This window comes from Amphiura filiformis, chromosome 16 (assembly GCF_039555335.1).
Source record: "Amphiura filiformis chromosome 16, Afil_fr2py, whole genome shotgun sequence".
NCBI lineage: Eukaryota > Metazoa > Echinodermata > Ophiuroidea > Amphilepidida > Amphiuridae > Amphiura > Amphiura filiformis.
Window position 1 is genome coordinate 27,890,566 of NC_092643.1, and position 14,305 is coordinate 27,904,870.

General features: G+C 36.7%; 1 protein-coding gene and 1 long non-coding RNA gene across 3 annotated transcripts in view; both read left to right on the plus strand.

The window, feature by feature from the left end:
- Nucleotides 1–272: 272 nt before the first annotated feature.
- Nucleotides 273–14,305, plus strand: part of LOC140135833 (uncharacterized) — a 93,274-nt gene continuing 79,241 nt past the window's right edge. Inside the window, exon 1 of the mRNA XM_072157463.1 lies at nt 273–406. Coding sequence (XP_072013564.1) covers nt 397–406 — 10 coding nt within the window. The 5' untranslated portion in view covers nt 273–396. The remainder of the gene's footprint in view (nt 407–14,305) is intronic.
- Nucleotides 3,811–9,129, plus strand: LOC140135831 (uncharacterized). Of its 2 annotated transcripts, none has more exons than XR_011856575.1 (4): nt 3,811–3,887; nt 5,814–5,852; nt 6,869–6,932; nt 8,297–9,129. It is a non-coding gene; the product is annotated as an uncharacterized lncRNA (long non-coding RNA). The 2 variants fall into 2 exon arrangements; XR_011856576.1 differs by lacking the exon at nt 3,811–3,887 and adding an exon at nt 3,927–4,115.

Below are 14,305 nucleotides of genomic sequence, written 5' to 3' on the forward strand. Positions count from 1 at the left end.
ACCCGGAATTGTACACAACAGTGATATTCAATACACAATCATGAGTATTGAATTACGAATTAAATCTCCCGCTCTGGTACATCTGTGTTGCCGTCAATAGAGGGCCAAATACATTAAACGCTACTCGGATTGGTGTATATGCTTTTTTCTTGAATTATTTTTAAAAAAAAATACCGCATTACGCATTGCAATTTTCAGACCCGCTACAGGAAACAAGCTTTGTTTGGCCTTTATAAATACTTGATTGCATGCCCACATGAAAAGTTATCTTTGCACGGTGTAATTCATCTGGATACTACAAAACCGCGTAGGAAATTGAATGATACAGACTTTGCTTTGAACAGACTCAAATAATACAAATCTGTAACCTATTGCCTACTTCTATATCGACTGAATATGGACACTGGTATGTTAATGAAAATTTTTGTATTTATTAGTATAGTAGTATAAAAAGTATTACTTTTATAATGGTAAATGAATTTGTGTGTGAGAAGTGAGACGATAAAGTAACAATTTGCCACAGTCTATATGGCACCTGTTCTGTGCGTGGATCTTCCTTTTAGTGAACGCTCCCGTTTACTCCGCTATAAGGGTCAGATATTTAAAAAAAAATGGTCTCAAATTGTTCTTTTGGCAAAAAGAAATCAAAATAAGAACAGTTTGCATTGTTTTGGATGTTTTGTGATATAGGAAGCAATAGTTAATACAAAATAGATCAAGGTCAATAGGTTCAGTGGGTTTTGATATATTGCCCTGTTACATGTGATATTTAATCCGCACCAAATAGTCGTGCGATAGGCTCTTTTCATGCTCATTCACCTGTGATCTTACCTGTAACTCGAGAAATAACTGTACGTCGGGAATAGGTAAAACATTTCTGAATCCTGATGATGAGAGGAATACATTGGTATGATTTATAAGCTAATTAATCAACTTTGAAATTATTTGACCCTGTATAATCAGCTATTTTGGTTTTATGTAAATTAGACCCCTTCCCCTACGGAGCTATGGACTATTAGATCCCGCCTGGTGATCTCGTTAAACAACTTTGTAGTGAAAAAGTTCTGATGCAATAAGTTTTAAAATCTTACTTGCTCGGCCTTGCTAATAATACGATATGCCAGTTACGGGGTAAACCATACCAAGTAGTATATCAACTTACTCCCGGTGCCCAACGTAACACCGTTCACACACATTGGCAGATACTCCGCGCATACTCCTACCAGCTACTCCTGATAATTGTCAGGAGTAAATTAGCGGCACCTGGTGTAACATATACCTAGCAAGATTAGGCCTGGCGTAAGACCTACCGTCGTTCACACTGCTAATGCACCACCCTTCTACTCATACCGACTCTTCCGCTGGGTCAGTTAGCCATCATGTGATGTAACATAATTCCATTGGGCACAAAAGAAAAGACGAAAAAAATTTCCCGGTTCAGTATTTTTACCCGGTATCATCGGTAGGATATATACATAGTCTATACTGTTTTTATAGGGCCTATACATCATGTACATGTAAAGTCTTCGCCGAGTTATGCATATAATTATGCACATAATTAGAACCAGTCCATTTTGTTACCACATTGTTTTTCATATAGAAAAGGGCATTCCACCACAACAGGACCAGGGTTATCCACCTCAACAGGGCTATCCCCCTCAACAAGGACAGCCACCCCCGTACGCACCCCAACAGGGATACACACCTCAACAGGGATACCCACCACAGCAGAATTACCCACCTACAACTGCTCAATACAACACTGTAAGTACAGCATGAGAACAGCAAAGGACTGAAAAAGTAAACTTTCGAAAAATATATAAGTGTAAATTATTCGCTTTCTTATTAGTTTCGTTTATAGATCATTAAGGGGAGAGAAAAAAACTTAACTATACATTTTTGGAAAGAAAATTAATCGAAGAATCCTATCGGATAACAAAAGTGTTCAGCTTTTGAGTTTCAGTTAGCTTTTTATAAAATAGAGCCATGAAAGTGTTTTTTTTTGGAAATTCGCTTCATTTTGCGAAAATTGTTCAAAAAATGCAAACAAAGACTTCATTAGACTTCGATGTGCTTGGTCACATATATTTCGAGTTATCATGTCACTAAAATTGTGCAATATTATTTAACTTGAACTCTGAGAAATAGACGTTTTAGTAACAAAAAAACCAAAACTATGCACACGACGTCCTTATATTTAAAAACTGTAAGCCTTTCACGATTCCGAGAACTGCATCTAGTGCATGGTGCCAATAAAATAATCCAAATGTCTGTTTTAGTGCGCCATTTCAAGATCTATTATAAAATAGGAGTTGGAAAACTTTTCGCGATAAAAAGACTAATAAATATTGAGCGTAAAGAATTTCATCATTATTAGTTTTGAATCTCAAAATATTGGACCTGCTTGTCGTCTCTCATACGGTATAGGATAGTTCCTATCGTATATTCTTTAAAAAAATAAGACCAAATAAGCAAAGAATGCATTTTCTGTTTATTTGTCTCTTATACTGATGAAAGTTAATATTAAATCTCAGTGTTTCTTTAATGCAAAAGTGCGTGAGAGACTGTGAATTTTGTTCGTTGGAACAATTCCAACTAAAAACGCAGTTGATTGACTCACATTTTAGTGAGTTTCACCACTACACTTAATTTCATCAGACTGGCAACTCATCACATCAGACTGTTTTCTTTTATGGACAACAGGAAGCACCGTAGAGGGCGTGATGAGTTGGTCAAATATGTTGTTGAGTGCATAGGCCCCTAGTTTAGAGTGTCATGTCCTTTTCTGCGGATCCAAATGGCTTCTTTCAGCCACCTGGTAGTATCAGCTTGATTAGTTGTCAGTCTGATGAAACCAGTACTAGTGGCAAAACGTCAGTAAAACGTGAGTAAATCACCTTCGTTTTTAGTTGCAATTGTTCATTACGAACACAATTCACAGTTGAAATTAACATTCCTAATGAACTTGTTCAAAGATGCGTGCGAGACTGTTAAAGTTAAGGAAGATAATAATTAGTATGCACCTTGGTCTCACCGCGACTTTTTTAAAATTTTCCACTGACATATATTCATCAACAGGGGGCGCTATCACTAAGGGATTTCTCCGTCGCACAAATTGGCGCCAAATGCGTATATCGGCTAAAAGTTGTGTGTCCTTTCATCAGTTAGCTATCAATAAATTTGATGCAAGTCCCAAAATATTTTTTATTCCGATGAAAAAAGGGTTACTTGATCGTACTAATTTAGTTAAAATGAACAAAAACAGTAGTAGATACGTGTAAATATTTTCCCAACGGTTCATGTGAAGCCCTGTGGTAGCGGTTATAACAAAAAAACGAAAATTGAAAGTTTGAAATTATTGTTTGAAGGATCATGCCCGTAGTAGTTCATTCAACCATTTAAAAAAATGGACTCGATGTTTTTCTCTAATATTACTTCAGATAGTTTTTCAAATGTAATGTAAATCGATAGTCAGGTTTTCTTACCTGCTCTTCTAATTTTTTTTAAGCTATGAAAATCTCAAAAAATGATTTTCTCGCTATTTTCTGCACGAAAACGCGAAACATTTCAGTTGAAAACTGTCCGAAATCGACGATATTGCACCGGCCGCGCCGAACCTTCGCTGGGACTAGTACACTGATTTACATGCACCAAAATGATAAGCCGTACTATATCTTCTTTTTTTATCATATTTATTATTTAATGCCGTATTATAATATTTTTTTTTTTAATTGAATTAATTTTACTTTATAAAGTTTGTCTCGTGGTCATTGAAGATTGTAAATATTGAAGTTTATAATGTTTAATTCGGGGTCACCCTTCGAATGAAGGTCAACGTTCAAAAGTTCAACACATCAGCTTCGAGTGCGGAATTTTTACATGAAACGGTATTGTATGCTTCCTATAATGTTGTAAAGTATCTTTTTGACGAGGTTAACATTGAGAAACAGAGGAAATGTTTGATGTCATGCATACATATGACGGCGGATGACGTGCGGGATGTATGTCCAGACTGACAGTGACTGAATAGCGCAACAACGCAACGCATGCATATATGATACATGTGTGCATGCATGCATGGCAGTATTGATTATGCATGCATACATGCAATGGCTGTAAGTGTAAGCTTTTACTCATGTCCAGCATTGTTTGGCATTCATTCTCAATTTCTCACGATCATGGACATGATGCCATTTGATGGGTCCATGCCTGGCATCATGCCAGGTCAGGACCATGTAGTTGTACTCAGTCTCAGTCTCAGACTCAGTACTGACTACTCAGTCTACTGTATTGCCTTGGGCTTGGCCATTACATTGTATAGCCAAAATAATAAATTCTCGATCATGAGAGGATGTACCTTCTGCGTCAGCGTAGGGGGGGGGGGGGCAAAATTTACAAATTTTGTGCAAAATTGCCATAAAAGTGGAAATTTATGATAATTTGGGTTTTTCCTCAAAAGTGGGAGGGGGCGCAAGAAAAATATGGGGGGCAAATGCCCCGTAGCGCCACTGTAATTATTTTAGGCATTGCTTGAAGGCGGGTCCACGTGCAAAGCTTGTGAAAATTACTGCGGCCTGCCGATATGCAGGGCCTATTACACAATATCAAAGTCACTAGACAACAATAATAGGGAAAACTTGTTCACGAAAGGCTTCATGGACGGGCCGTAATTCACAAATTTTACACGCTATTAAATAGTGACAAAATGGTCTACCAAATCGCTTCAAGTAGATTTACATTTCTCAAAATTTCCAACTTCCAACTAGACACCCCCTGCATAGTGCATAAACGAGTGGCCATTTTCGCTTCTGCTTTCAACATTTGCCAATTTATGTTTAAAACAATTTATAGGCCTACAACAATAGGGAAAACTTGTCCACGAACGGCTTCATGCCCTGTCATTTCTTGAATTTTCGGCCTTTTCAATCTGAAATTTTACACACTAAATAGTGACAAAATGGTCCACCAAATCGTTTCAATTAGGTCTTCATTTTGCAAAAGTTTCTGACTCTGAGGGGAACATCCCCCACCCCATAAGCGTGACACGATGCCCGCTTCGTGCACATTTTTACATTTACCATTTTTTAAATCATAACTCATAAATGCAAAATCGGAATCAACTTAAATTTTGGGAATAATATTTTTCATGGATATATCCTGAAGAATGTCATAAAATTAAGATGATGTTAGGATCATGAAATACTCCTTTAAGTGTTTCAAGTGTGTACTCTCAACTCAAGCTTAAAATACAAAAATTGTGCATTTTACAATTTGGGTGTAACACTGTTGACTGTACAACATTCTTAACTCCATATTTTTTTTTTGTTTTTTAGGACATTGTAGGGGATCAAATAAACCATTTTATAAAAAGGGGATCAAAGAAAATCCACCCTTTAATAGGGGGATCCATGAATTTTGATGTCTGAGGTTCCAACCTTTCACTGGTTTCACTTCAAAATATAGCAGGGTCAGAAATTCAGTGAGAATCCATTCTCGCAAAGATTCTCGTCAACAAAATTGCAAGAATCTTAAATGGATTCTGGTAATGCAATTAATCATGAACAAAGTTATATGGCAAGAATCCATGGATTCTTCCAAAATTCCACTGAGAGAATTCAAAAGGATTCTCCCACTTGGTTGCTAATTTCTGACCCTGAAATAGTGGAAGTGCCCATGGAAAAAAATATTGACCTACCGACCCTCCACATTTTTTACTCTTAGGGCAAACAAATGTTTTTGGCCTTACAAAGTATTATAATGTGACTACATGAATATTTTAATAAATAGTTTAATATTGTGTATGTTTCTTCCAGATGTATAAATCAGAGACTGACCATACAATTGAGTGAAATGTAAGTAGGCTACAGTATAACAGTAACAAGCAAAAGACATTCTGTAGTTGACAAGTATGTCACTTGAACCCTGAAATGGTAAGGGAGTGTTCAGAAATACCTTGGTGGGGGTAGAAAATATGTAGGGGGGTCATACACTTTTAGAGTTCTAAAGGGTGGGTTATGAAGTTTTGGGTGTATGAAAAGGGGGCAATTTTTTACTATTGAAGGGGGGTGGTGGTGTAAAAACTAAATACGGTACCAAAATTAATCCTGAAGCAAAAAACCAACAAAAAACCCCCAAAACAGCCTAAAACAGGGATTGCCATTTGAGGAGAGCGAGAGCAATTGTTTCTACTGCTCTTTCTTAAGGGTACTATACCCTGCCCAATTTTGTGCCTATTTTGCATTTTTCTCAAAAATTATAGTGCATTGGTGACAAGTAAGATATGTATATTATAGGGGCAAGGACTACAACTACTGGACTGAAAATTTTATTTCAGCACAGACAACAGTTGTGGAGTTACATTCAAAAATGAGGGAAAGCCAATATTTGATCAATAAATCAATAACTACTTGCTTTGAGTTGCTGAATTTTCAGTACAGTAGTTGTAGTCCTTGCCCCTATAATATACATATCTTACTTGTCACCAATGTGCTATTAGTATAATGTTTGAGAAAAATGCAAAAATGGGCACGAAATTGGGCAGGGGTGTAGTACCCCCTTAAATCTGATATAGGAGAGTGATTTTTAGCTCTCCTTAGTTGACCATTCTCTCCTTAGTTGACCATTCTCTCCTTACATTCTATTATAAATGCTCTAAACAGCTTTCCTTGAACTTGAAGGCTCCAGAAGAGCTATTTCATGCTCTCCTGCAAATTCCAAAAGACAGTCCCTGCTAATATTGACATTTTTCCACATAAATGTCCCATTAAAAATGGAACAGTACATGGCAGGTAAGGGTATGTAATTTGTATACTTTGATGAATATTGTAGTAATAACCATAATATAATATTTGTGTGTGTTTTCTTCTAGATGTAATTTGTGTGTGTTTCTTCCTGATGTATTAAAAGAGAATGGCCATACAATGGAGTGAAATGTAAGTACAGTAACAGTACTAGTAGTGCAGCTCCTCTCACTTCCATTTTAATTAATTTCATATACACTCTGATAAACATGATAAAGGTCATGTTCACATATAAATTATTTACCGGGTACCAAAGTTAATCCAGGTTGAAAAAAATTCTGTTCTCATGAAGAAAATTGACCCTGGTTGATTATTTTGGCTAAACCTACTAAAAATTGCAGGCGTGTACATATTCTGCCATTGACTATAACATGCTTGCAGCCTAATTATGCTCATTTTTGGCCCCCACATATTTGTGGGGCTTATGTTATCATCCAGATGGTTGCCCGATTGTTTCTTTGTTTGTTTGGCTGCCTGGCTGTCCGGGGCGGAAGCAAATTCATTAATCCACTGTGCAGCTCCAATGCAATAACTGATCAACTTCAAACTTAGTACAGTGATTAGATATGGTGGCCTGATTTGCTGTGCATACAGAAACAATAGAAAGAGAGTGATAATGGTAGTGTTTACTTCCAGTAATGTGGGTCAAACAGTGAATTTCTGTTGTAACCTGTTCTTTCCGAGGTTGGAAAAAAATGACCCGGGTCAATTTTGTTGAGCTTTTTTCTGTTCACACTAATTATCAACCCGGGTCTAACCCGGGACTCATGGCAAATCGGGGTTCACCGCTCAGTCTGACACACCGCTAGTCCGACAACACAAATTCCCTATACTTAGAGGTGTGTCAGTCCGAAAATGAAAAGCACGGCGCTAGTCCGAAAAAAGCGTGCGCTAGTCCGAAAATGAAAACCACTGCAACAGTCCGACACATCGCTAGTTCAATCTGAAATCACATTTTCAGTCCCACACACCGCTAGTCCGAATCCGAAATCCCGGGTCCGAAATACACTGCGCTTGTCCGAATTTGGAAAACACTTCTTTAGTTCAACGCTGCGCTTGTCGAAACTGAAAATGGCGCTAGTCCGAAACTGAAAACTACAGCGCTAGTCAGAATCTGATAAACACTGCGCTAGTCTGAATATCAGACTAGCGCAGTGTTTCCCAATTCAAATTCGGACTAGCGCAATGGTTTTCAAATTCGGACTAGCGCAATGGTTTTCAGTTCGACTAGCGCAGTGTATTTTAGATTCGGACTAGCCGTGTGTCGGACTGGTGCAGTGCATTTCAGATTTGGACTACATGTAGCGTGTGTTGGACTAACACCCTGTACCGGGCAAATTAGGCATGGTAGTGTGAACACTCCCAAATAAATACTGTAGACCGTATCATTTTGTCTACCCAATTGCAAAATGAGTAAACTAATATGATCATGCAAGCTTGTAAGTTTGGTTCATTATGCAAAATGTCAGCATATTGTATTTGATTTTTTTTTATAGGAAGAAGCTATCAGTGATCTTACAGCTCACCCATATGACACCAACAGCTTGTTCACCAGACTAGTGATCGCCTGCCATTTTTTTAATAGGAAGAAGCTATCAATGATCTTACAGCTCACCCATATGACACCAACAGCTTGTTCACCAGACGAGTGGTCACTTGCCATTTGTGTTAGGTGCTCAGCGGGTGGTGATGTAACTCCTCCTGTGATGTGATGCAAGTAGTGTGGGCCTTGATCATGTTTTCAACTTGGAAGCCAGTGCAGAGCATGTTCTTGCATCTGACCCATAACTCTCTGTAGGTGTACTCATTAAGAATCTTGGAACTTCAGCTACTTTTAGTCAAATGAAACATTTTCATTACATGCAGAACAGTAGATTACATGTGTGATGGAACTGCTGTGTGAGCTAGACAGGTTGTGATTAGGTTTTTGCAAATTAGACAAGTATTGTAGATGAATAATTTCTTCATCAGTTGTTTTATAATATGTAGCTAACTCTATACCGGAAACATCATCCCCATTTGAAATTGACAATTTTATTGAAAATGGCCTAAATTTGGCCAAATTTGATGTTATTTTGAAAGTTTTGACACTTGAGCTTAACTTGTTTCTCAGTCATGTCAGTGGTGGGTGCTGTAGCTACATCCCTGGCCACGGCCACTGACTAAGAATTGGCATTGCAATGTGTGACATGTAAAGAAGCACAAACAATTTGCTGTATAAGTAGTCATGTAACCAGTGGTGTAACTAGCAGGGGGCAGGAGCCACCCCATGCGATCCACCTTTGTTTCAGATTGACATTTTATTGTGAAAAAGGACCGATATGTCATTGTACAAACAATACAATAAAAAAAAAGTCCACATAGCACCTGAATGAAAAGTATATCATTATCTTTGTAATCACTCAAAAAGCATTTTGTGTGAAATTTTTTACATCAGAACTAAGTGCTATATGTAAAGTCTATGGGGGTGACTATTAGAATTGGACGGCAATATTGAAAAACCTCATTTTGGGCCATTTTAGATACTAAAATGACCAAAAAGAGAATGGCACTTAGTTCGGATGTAAAATTTACACACAATGCTACCTGAGTGAGTAAAAACATAATTAAATACATTTCATTCGGGGGCTACTTAATATACAAAAAAAAAAAAAATCCTATACCTTAATGGTTATGGAACAAAGGTGCCTGATTTGAACCCTTGCATTTATTCCACTTTTGTACCATATGTCACTAGTTTAGCTTCAATATGCCAAAAATGATTGCGCGCTATGCGCACATTTTTACCATAAACTTGTCGCAAAAAGTAGTTGAATTCACTATACTTCAAGACAATTTTTCCAATTCCACCCCCCTCCCATGTAAAAAGAAATCTGCACCACTGTTCCGGGGATACATTCCAAGCAGATCCCAAGACTCCTCAGAACCCCCTTCCTGTGTCACCCAGTGCGATGATGGTGTTGATGCGCTTATAAACCCAAACAGCATGAAGGATGCCTGCCCCCAATATGTTTGCCCCTGCTTGTCCCCCCCAATGAAAATGTCTAATACGCAACTGGATGTAACACAGGATTTAAAATTACCATTTACCATAGCAATAATATGTTTACACTATTTTTGAATGTATTGCCCTGCACTATACGTTACATCATTCCTCTACATGCAAAGAAGAGGGATACATAACTGGATTGACCCAGGGATGTAAGTAGGCCTGAAGAAAAAATCCTGAAATTCTGGAAAAAATCCTGAAAAAAGGGCATGAATTTGGGTTAAATAACCCCAAAACAGGCTGATAATAAAGTGCGAAAACTTGGACAGAAAAAAAACCCTGAATTCAGGATTAATCCTACAAACTTACATCCCTGATCATTGTAATTCTGTAGAATTTTTACATCATGTCATGCTGATAAGACTAAAGTACTCCTCCAATATTATCTCTCAGTGGGCAGATTACAAGATCTTAAGGTGGCATGCAAGGTCACTCAAGTAGAAAATTTTAGACATTGTTTTGCATTGTATCTTGAAAAGTAATGATGCTAAATACATAAAAGTACATACAAGTTCAGAAAGGAAATGATGCAAGGAATCCAACTAGCACAGCAGATTTCTACAAAAATGAGCAGTTTGTGAGAAAAATGCCCAAATTGACAAAAAGTGCATATTTGTGTTCTAAAGACAAAACTAGAATTAGGGATTCAATTATGTTTCCTCGTTGTTCATGACATTTATATGAAATGGTAAAACAATTGAAATTTTGATAAAAATTACTAATTTTTATACTGATTGTTCAGTAATTTTGAAACATTTGAGACTGGAGTGCCGGGTATTTGGGCTCAAAATTAACTTGAGTGCCGGGTGGAAATTAAGAAACATTATGTAGCTAGAGGTTTCAAGTGATATAAAAATCTCAACTTATTTTGAGAAAAGTAGGGGGATGAGGCTGTGGATCACAAAATGCCCTTTTAATCATTGCTACTCAGCCTTACAAAAACTTCAGTGATTTGTCAGTTAAAATCAGCAAAAAACTACAGAATAAGACGGCAATGTTTAGCCGCTAGGCCCGCTACCTGCAAAATAATGAATTCAAGCTGTAAGCATGCATACAATGTACAGGTTCAAGGCATGACAAATTTTACACTCTCGCGTAATGCGTGAGTCGCTTATGTTCAAGCATTATACGTTACAGTAAAAGTGTGGATTCATCACGGATTAACAATGGGTGGCTCCTATACAAAGGTATAGGACTCAGAGGAGTTCCTGAAAGAGTTTTCTCGAATTTTTTAATTTTTTCTTTGGGTTAAAAATATGGGTCAAAAAGGATCAAAATATGATTTTTTTTTTTAATTTTGACTACTTTTGGACTTTTAAGGTATATTTTTAGAATGAAGACAAAAATTTGAGAAATTCACCGATTTGGATATTTAGGGTAAGTTGTTATGACATACCAAAAACAAATTGGCATAAAAAAATCAATTTTGGTGCTTTTCTCAACAATTGCTCATTTTTTGTAGAAATGTCCAGTGTTGGTTGCTTGCAACATTTCCTTTCCAAAAATAAATTTATTTCTTTTAATGTTATGTACACATGTTAAACACAACTTTATGTATACTTTTAGTTTTATGCACTTATCATGCGCATATTTTTGGGCGCCAGCCCCCGGGTAAAAGCAGAGGCGCCAAAATGAAGGGCGGCGGAAAAGAAGAGCGGCAAAAAGAATTAGTAAAGAAAAAAGGTGGAAAAAATTAGAAAAGTATAAAAATTTTGAAAAAATTCTACTATGTGAAAATATGTTGCTCTTAGGGCACCAGCGCTTATAATCCTTTTTTTTGCTCTTCACTTTTTCAAACCACGAAAAAAAAAAATTGGGGTCAACCTTTTTGGGTTGTTGAGGAAGGGCGGCAAAATTGAATTTTCTTCAGCCCCCGGGTAGGAGCGGCCACGGCACGCCACTGCTTATGGTACTTTTAAAGATACAATGCAAAATAATGTCTATTAAATTTCTCACTGAGTGATCCTGCCTGCCCCCTTAAACTAACTTAAATTGGTAACAACTAACAAGGAATAACTATAGAGGAGTTCAGATTTCCAGACTTTCTGTCCAGTTGTGACTGTTGGAAATCCAGATTTTTTAAAAGTGTCTAAAAGCAAAAAATCTAACAGAAAAAATGCTTCAAAGTCAGATATCTTCAATTTGAGACTTCATTTGGGACATTGCCGTGATTTTTCTTACATTTAATTGGATTTCAGGATTTTCAAGTAACATTGGCAACTGGAATTCAAGCCGTTTTCAGAAAGCAGACTTGGAAATCCGGACATTTCTTTGATTGAAAAGTTACTCCTCTATAGGGGTGTGCACTTATTTTCTGCACAGGGGGCTACTGGTCATTGACCAGGGGTATCATCGTGGCCAAAGATTCAAGTAAAAGGGTCTTTTTCATGATCAGGCACTGTACTTACGTATCGTGAATAGAGTATCTAAAACAAGGAAATTTGAGAAAAAGGGTATACCTTGTACAATAAATCATTGTTTAGGGTCCTTTGAGACAAATGTAGTATGTAATAAAGGTTAAAAGTTATGAACTTTTGAATTTGTGTTTTCCCAGTTATCATGAAGGGTTTTAGAGTCAAAATATGACTGATTTACTTGCTTCTAATGGGGGCAAAAATAATATCAATACTTATTTAGGGTATGAAATTGCACTTGTCATACTTGTTTAAGGGGTGCATTTTCAGACCTCATAAATACTTGTTTAGGGTGCTATTTGAAACTTCGTGGCCATGCATGATACCCCCTTGTCAATGAACAGTGCCCCCCCCCCCGGATTTTCTGGGATAGCCCATTATACATTTTATCATCTATATTTACATCAAAAGCCTTACGATTTACTTGTATGATTATGTAATTCACCACATTTCTTTTGTATTTTGCTATTATTTGTTCAATAAAAAAAAAAAAAAAAAAAAAACATTCTGTGATTTGTTGATGTTGTCCTTTTAATAAACGCAATGTAACCATTAAAATATTAATAGAGGGCCTACTTGTAATACAGGACTTACATTTATTACTTGACTAGAAAATGACTTCTGGCTTTTATTAATTATTTCTTTGAGGGTACACAACTTCTTGATTAGGCGAGGAAAAACACTGTTTTACGGGCGGATGGATTTTTAAGGTTGGTCTGAACCCTGGAAATATGGAAACTTTCGAGCCTCATAACTTTTAAATTCTTGGTCTAAAGTGTATAAAAGTATACATATTTAGAATGGCAAAGACTTGGTAAGTTCATCTGTGAGGTCAAATTTGGGCCAAAATGGCACTTTTGGCCCCAAATCCCAAAAATAACGGTTTTGGCCCACTTCTTTATAGTACAAAATAACAAAAAAATTCTTGGGCCAAATTTTTTTTTTTTTATTATTTTTAAAAACTAAATTAAAATATCTAGGACCCGTTTTTTCATTTTCTTGAATTTCGACCAACTTTGAGAAATTTGCGCCAAAAATGTCAAAAAACGCTGATATTTCAAAAAAAAATCATAAGAAAGCCCGATTTTGGCCCAAATTTCAAATATTTTTGGTGAAATTGGTCAAAATTTGACCTCACAGATGAACTTATCAAGTCTTTGCCATTCTAAATATGTATACTATTATATACTTTAGACCAACAATTTAAAAGTTATGAGGCCCGAAAGTTTCCATAATTCCAGGGTTCAGACCAACCTTAAGTAGGGTCAGTCGGTCAGGATTTTTTTATTTGGTTTAAATTTGGTTTTATGGAGGCCAAAATGACAGTTAAACAGTGGTGTAGACACTTGAGGGGTGGGTGGAGAGGGGAAGCTGCCCCCCTAGAGGGGGGAGCATCCCCAGCCAGGGCCAGTCCCCGAAGTTGTGAGAAGTCTTGCCCCTCCCCCTCCCTGTGGCTGTGGGATGCTCTGAATATTTTTCAAAAAATTCCGGAATCATCAATTTTGGCCCCTAAACGGTTGATTTTATATAATTATAGCAACAAGTAAAAAAAAAAAAAATTTAATCCCAAAAACACAAGATCTGGCCAGTCGGGCCTATAAAACGGAGTTTTCCCGTTACCTTATGCTTCTTCTATTATTCATTTATTTACTTTAGGCCTATATTTTTTTGTTTTCATATAATTACACTTTTCGATGTAAACAAAAAAACAAAAAAGGACAAAACAGAAAATCATACCAAAATATTAGAAACAAAGCTCGTATTCACACGCTATTTAAAAAAAAAAACATTCATCATAATCCAGGTCTGTCGTATGTTGAAAGAGAAAAAAAGAATTATATTATTACAGGTAGGCCTATCATGTTCCGATACTAAATATTTTGTCAAATTTGGAAAAGTGAAAGCTGTGCCAGTCAAATTATTTTCGTCCCAGAATTGATCAAATCACAATCTTGAAAAATCACAATTTTGGAAAGGATACTTTTGATTTAGGCCTATGTAGGCCCTATGTATGCGTTTTAGTCCGGGGTCATAGTTTGATT